Below are 6563 nucleotides of genomic sequence, written 5' to 3' on the forward strand. Positions count from 1 at the left end.
GTAAATTGTATGAATTGTTCAGCAGTCTAATGGCTTGGGGGTAGAAGCTGTTAAGGAGCCTTTTGGTCCTAGACTTGGCGCTCCGGTACTGCTTGCCATGTGGTTGCAGATAGAATAGTCTATAACCTGGGTGACTGGAGTCTTTGACAATTTTATGGGCCTTCCTCTGACACAGCCTAGTATATAGGTACTGGATGGCAGGAACATGGCCCCAGTAATGTATTGGGCCGTACGCCCTACCCATCAAAGCAAAGGGTGGCTACTTTGAAGAATCTCAAATATATTTTGATTTGTTTGGTTACTACATGATTCCATATGTGTTGTTTCATAGTTTTGATGTCTTCACTATTATTCTACAATGTAGAATAATTAGTAAAAGTAAAGAAAAACCCTGGAATGAGGTGTGTCCAAACCTTTGACTGGTACTGTATATATATATTTTTAAAACTCCATTTTCTCTTCCACCTAAAGGCCATAAAATAACATTTTACTAAAGATGACTGTCATCTGAAAGGAGTCCATTAACTTGTTTTGAATGTTGCGATTACACTGCCAATTTGGTCCACAGACTAGTGTTGAATGTTGAGTGTTGAGTTTATATTGGTCTCTTTGTTAAGCTCTTATCTCAGCCTGTCAATCACTTCCACGTCTTCCGATGCAGAGGCTGATCCTCTCATCACAGAGCCTCTGTGGCATGTTATCTCTGACCCGGAAATACACCTCATGCACACACACACCTCTGAGGAATGCATTGTTTTAGAGAAGACAAAAGGGAAATATGTCATGTTATAGAATCTAACCAAAAAATCGCAGTTGTTTCTCCAACCAACAATAAACTCACAGATTGTTAGAAGAAGAGAATCCATAACTGTTCATCAAATTACTGATTTCAGTTACACCTTTATTATGTAAGGACAAAGGGAGCCTGAGAACTACTCAATGACACATCACCCAAATGACCACCATTGGCCACCATAGACCTAATTTCTTAATTTCCTTTCCTTTCCTACACTCATAACAACTCTCTCCTTCTCACTCACTTTCTCCTCCTCTAATGGTCAGAGAATGAGGGAAGAGGGAGGAAGAGGGAGGAGAGGAGTGAGTGTTTTTGTTCAGAAGGAGAAAGGCGTTCTCCTGTGTTCTCAGGATGTGGCTGTTAAAGCCTGGAGAAGTGGGCTTCCTGTCTAGGGAAACGATCAGAGAACAGACAAGGCCCTGAGGTTAAGACGCTGTGTTCCCTCAGAGGACGCAGACACTTTGTACTGCACAGATCACCAACAGATTGAGCGAAGAAGGGGTTCTGTGGAACGGTATGGGAGAGGTGAGTGAAAAGACTCTCAAAATGTTTTCTTGTGCTAAATATCTTTTTCATGCTTTAGTTGAGTGCGTTTTACCCTGAATATCATGCACCATTGCACCTGTTGACATGGTTGCATTGTACATGCATGCGTAATGTTCTGATTGAATGTTGTAGTAATGTTGTAGTAATGTTGAAAAATTATCCTTTCATCATCTTTATCATCATTCTCCTCAGGTTTTCCACAAGGACTAGAGACACCCAATCAATAGATCCTAAGCAGAGCAATATATTGGTGCTGGACACCTGACTCTGGGAGCTAATAGAAACAATATGGACAGATCACAAGCATATGCATTTATGGATGACTTCGATTGGAGACAACTTCCTCGGTCAAACACATCTATTTTCACCTTTTCTACCATTATACCATTGCATTTGTGAATGAATTTAATGGATATAAAATGCAGAGACTCTCACACCACCGTCTCTCTCTGGGAATATAGATCTGTATCAGAGGGTGATATAAGCACCTGTGTACTGTAGCACCTGGTTTCTTGTAAAAGGACTTTTCACCCAGAGACTGTCAGAGACCATGTCCAACAACAGTGACAGCTGCAACCTCCCCCTGAACACTGACACACTTGGTCTCACCTACATCTACAGCCTGGCCTTCTCACTGGGTCTCCCTTGCAACCTGCTGTCCCTCTGGGGACTGTACCAACTGGGCCGATCCGGTGGGGGTGGCTGCCAGCTGGTCTACATTCTCAACCTGCTGCTTTCTGACCTCCTCCAGCTGCTCACCCTCCCCCTATGGATCCTGTACCTCCAGGGGGCTCACCGCTGGCCCTACGGCCGCCCCGCCTGCGAGTTTGTGGGCTATGTCTTCTACGTCAATGTCTATGCTAGCGTGGTGTTCCTCTGTTTGATAGCGTTGGACCGTTGCCTGGCTATAGTACACCCGTTGAGTAGTCGTGGCGTGCGGACGGTGCGGGTGGCGGCAGTGTCTGGAGTGGCGGTCTGGACGCTGACCTTCCTGTTCTGTTTAGGCGGGTTGCTTCCATCGGTGTTCGACGCAGAGAGGCTGCTGTGTCTGGAGCAGTACCCCGTCAGCCTCAGATATGCCCACTTTAAGATTGCTACAGTCATCATGGGGTTCCTTCTGCCCTGTGGTATACTGGGGTGAGTGGGAAACTGAATATGAGGAATGATTGGCTGCCTGAATGTATGGTTTCATGAGGAAAAGGAGGAATGTTGCCTGTACTCCACAAAATGTATGTCCCTTTAATGTTTTTCAACAACAATTTGTCTATATTTGTTGATATTAGACACCCAACATTAAGTTGCTTTTATATACACGTAGTAACTATAGAAACTAGAAACACCACCATAATAACATTTTCTTGCATGGAAAAGTATGTATGGCTATCAGAAGAGTCTTGTCAAATGGTCACATCTAACATATTTATCTGATACGGACATGACCCTTGACCTTCGTATTTTTCTCACTTTCTTCAGTTACACCTCCGCCCGCATTGGGGTGACCCTCCAACAGTCGCCCTCCGTCTCCAACCAGGACCGCCACAAAATCACTGGCATCCTTGTCGTCATCACCGTCATCTTCATTGTCGTCTTCGGACCCTACCATCTGGTTGGGGGGTACCGTTTTGTCTCCCTCCTCCTCATAGACAACCCCTGCGAGTTGGAACGGTCCATTTTCCTGTGCTACCGGCTGTGCTACGGTCTGACCAGCCTCAACACTCTGCTGGACCCTCTGTTCTACATCTTCCTGTGTCACAACGCCCGTCTGGAGCTCCGCAGGTCCCTAACGCCCTGTCTGGGACGGGGGCACACAGCCCCCAAACAGGTCAGACTCAGTCTCAGAGGGAATCCTGATCCTAGTGACAATGTGTAAAAACACTGGATTGGACAAACTGTTTTTGAATGAAGAAAACCTGGATAATCTGTATTGTGTTTCCTGTTTTTTGATGAGTTTGAATTCAGCAGGAGGACACATTGTGTAGCGAGACTGGACATACAGTATATTACAGTGTTTTCTTGGACTTGCTCAAGGAACTGACTCCACTGGTTTGACTGCTAAGCATTAGTGATGGAAGCAGCAATTGTGCCACCCAGTGGGGAGAGCATGCATGTTGCTAGCTGAAATTGGAAATAGCGTTCCATCTACTTCACTTTTCTGCTGTGCCCGTCCTCTCTACCTGTTGATGCACTGCCATAGCCGCCTCAGTTACTACTGTCATATGAATGCACTATAATAATAATCTCATAATGTCTTGACTGTTTGCTTGTCATGATTTTTATACTTTCATTTGCTATTCGCAGTAAATAACGTCAATTGAAATACATGATTTATTCATCATAGATATCTTTCAAAAAAAGAAAAAAAGAAAAGAGTATACCATCCTCAGCTGCTGAAATACATACCAACACACATGTACAGAATCAAACCATTCCTCGCAGCTGTTCTCTCTTAATCAGTACAGTAAAGGTTGTCCAGCTTCAGAGCAGAGGTTTGAATAACGGGATGCCAGTATATTCGTAGTTCACTGGTAGAGCTGAAACCGAGTGACCGTCATGCAGTTTTGTGGATCATTTTAATGCTCCTGATTGTCTGTCAAGGCTGTACTACAAGACCATCGAAAATATACCAGATGTATTTAGCCTATTCGGAATGAGTACCGTAAAAAAAAAATCAGCAAGCAAATATAAAAGCATACTAGAGTACATCTGAGCCTATACTTCACAGTTCACATTGCTCTACATATCAGTAGATTAAACACGCTATGAGAAGCGTTGCAAACACACACAAAATATGTCCCTCAGTACTGTATGTTGTACATGATACTGATTCAAAATTCTATGACATATCAATCGATCATTATGTATCCCACAGATGCAGAACCTGGACCGGAACCAAATTTGACAGACCTCTCAGTCAGCAGGGTGTGTCTTCTCCCACTTCGGCTCCAGCTCCTCCTCCGCCCTGGAGTCTTCTCCTCTCAGGCAGGGGGCGTTGTTGTGGGACCTCATCCCCCTCAGCAGCTATGAAGCACCGATAGAGGAGTGTTGGGTGCTGCGTTGCCGTGAGAACTCACCTAGGTCTTCCGCCAGCACGCTCTCAAGCACCGCTCCCAGAGACTGTCTGATCTTACCACACAAATCCGGGCAGCTGAACACATAGAGGATGGGGTTTAGCACACTGTTGAGGAAGGATAGACTGGCGGCAGGGGGCAGGCCGTGGGCCACGAGGCCCCGGAGGGAGGGTTGGTACTGGGCTACAGCCTCCAGTGCACTGAAGATGTGGTACGGAGCCCAGCAGACCACAAAACTCACTACCACAGCTACCACTAGCCGCACAAAGCGGAAAGAGCGCCTTCTGCGGCCACGCCGCGTGATACCAATGTTCACCAACACGTAGCTCCCCACAATGACCACCAGGGGAAGTATGAAGGCCAGGAGGAGCTTAGAGAAGGCCAGGGCATCCTGGCGAGCCTCACACAGCTCTCTTAGGTCAAACTCCCTAACATTGAGGTACTGGGCATAGTTATAGTAGCACATGACCCGCCCGTCATGTCGGCGAATAGTATCCCGGAACAGATAGTACGGTAGTGTACAGAGTATTGCCAGGGCCCAGATGACCCCACACACTCTTCCGACCAGGCGTACATTCCTCCGGTTCTGGGTCCAGACGGGCTTCAGCACCACCAGACAGCGGTCGAGGGAGATGGCTGCCAGCAGGAAGGCGCTGACGAACATGTTGAGGAAGAAGACGGAGGAGTGGAGCTTGCAGAAGGTGGTACCCAGGGTCCAAGTGCCTCCACGGGCCAGGAAGATGGTGAAGAAGGGGAGGGAGGCTGTGGAAAGGAGGTCCGAGGCAGCCAGGTTGAGGATCCAAACACTGATGACTGTGCGGCGGACGCGGAAGCCCACCACCCCCAGGATGAGGAGGTTCTCTAGGATACTGAAGGCGGAGACCAGGCCGTGGAGACACACCGTAACCAGGCTCAAAGCCCCCACCCTGGTTGAGGAGTTGGATGGCATGCTTACGTTCACCATGGCCTGGATGAGAGGGCAGTAGACAGGGCTGCTGGAAGTGGTCATCTTTCAGATTCTGGTTCTGACACCTTGTCCACTTTGGCTCTGAATTCCTGTGCCCAACATTGCAAAGAAAACACAAAGAGGCATTAAGGATTGTAATGTTGTTGGTAGTCATGGCGATCACGAACTTGGCAGGTGACACTGTTGTGCAACTGTTGAACATATTATTAGTCATTGTGGTTTCTGTACAAAAAGTTAGCTTGAAAACATTTCCCTGCCATCTCAAACTAATAAGAGAGAGAGAGAGAGATGTGGTTTATCTCTCCATCTCACCCTCTCCACATCCTCTGTTCTCATTGTAAACACGTTGTAGGCTGGCTTTGCCTGTAAATGTGTTGATGAAAATGTAGTCTATAGTAGACCTTTTCCAATCTTTAATATCAAATGAAGAGCTTTTGTGTAAGCCTACATTTCAAGTTAAATAGATCCAGATCCAAAAATGAGTCTTTATTCTTGAATTCAGCTACACTGAACATAAATATAAATGCAACATGTAACATTTTATAAGATTTTACTGAGTTACAGTTCATATAAGGAAATCAGTCAATTGAAATAAATAAATTAGGCCCTAATCTATAGATTTCACATGACTGGGAATACAGATATGGATCTGTTGGTCACACAGATACCTTTTAAAAAAAGGCAAGGGTGAGGTTAGGAAACCAGTCCGTATCTGGTATGACCACCATTTGCCTCATGCAGCGTGACACATCTACTTCGCCTAGCGTTGATCAGGCTGTTGATTGTGGCCGTGGTATGTTGTCCCACACCTCTTCAATGGCTGTGCGAAGTTGACGGATATTGGCGGGAACTGGAACACGCTGTCCTGCAAGTTGATCCAGAGCATCCCAAATGTACTCAATGGGTGAGTATGCAGGCCATGGAAGAACTTGTGACATGGGGTTGTGCATTATCACGCTAAAACATGAGGTGATAGTGGTGGATGAATGGCCATCTCACAGTATCTCTGTGCATTCAAATTGCCATCGATAAAATGAAACTATGTTTATTGTCTGCAGCTTATGCCTGGCCATACCATAACCCCACCGCCACCATGGGGTACTCTGTTCACAACGTTGACATCAACAAACCGTTCACCCACATGATGCCATAAATACTTCCTGCCATCTTCCCGGTACAGTTGAAA

The 6563-nt window shown here is 46.1% G+C and overlaps 2 protein-coding genes across 2 annotated transcripts; one reads left to right on the plus strand and one right to left on the minus strand.

Moving 5' to 3' along the window:
- Window positions 1-1241: 1241 nt before the first annotated feature.
- LOC139379425 (probable G-protein coupled receptor 132) lies at window positions 1242-3595 on the plus strand. Its single transcript, XM_071122237.1, has 3 exons — window positions 1242-1321; window positions 1535-2479; window positions 2816-3595. Exons 2-3 carry the CDS (start codon window positions 1893-1895, stop codon window positions 3210-3212), a joined length of 984 nt encoding a protein of 327 aa, XP_070978338.1. The 5' UTR covers window positions 1242-1321; window positions 1535-1892; the 3' UTR covers window positions 3213-3595.
- A 298-nt stretch (window positions 3596-3893) lies between these two features.
- On the minus strand, window positions 3894-5426 carry LOC139379427 (prostaglandin D2 receptor 2-like). The gene has a single exon (XM_071122238.1). It carries the CDS (start codon window positions 5417-5419, stop codon window positions 4361-4363), a length of 1059 nt encoding a protein of 352 aa, XP_070978339.1. The 5' UTR covers window positions 5420-5426; the 3' UTR covers window positions 3894-4360.
- Between the last annotated feature and the right edge of the window lie 1137 nt (window positions 5427-6563).

The sequence above is a fragment of the Oncorhynchus clarkii genome, chromosome 21 (genome assembly GCF_045791955.1).
Source record: "Oncorhynchus clarkii lewisi isolate Uvic-CL-2024 chromosome 21, UVic_Ocla_1.0, whole genome shotgun sequence".
Taxonomy (NCBI): Eukaryota; Metazoa; Chordata; class Actinopteri; order Salmoniformes; family Salmonidae; genus Oncorhynchus; species Oncorhynchus clarkii.

Bases quoted from the DNA above. Each gene is read 5' to 3' on its own strand.
- LOC139379425 (XM_071122237.1), top strand. From the start codon at position 1,893: ATGTCCAACAACAGTGACAGCTGCAACCTCCCCCTGAACACTGACACA. The intron at 2,480-2,815 runs GTGAGTGGGAAA...CACTTTCTTCAG, and splicing joins CTGCCCTGTGGTATACTGGG to TTACACCTCCGCCCGCATTG.
- LOC139379427 (XM_071122238.1), bottom strand. From the start codon at position 5,419: ATGACCACTTCCAGCAGCCCTGTCTACTGCCCTCTCATCCAGGCCATG.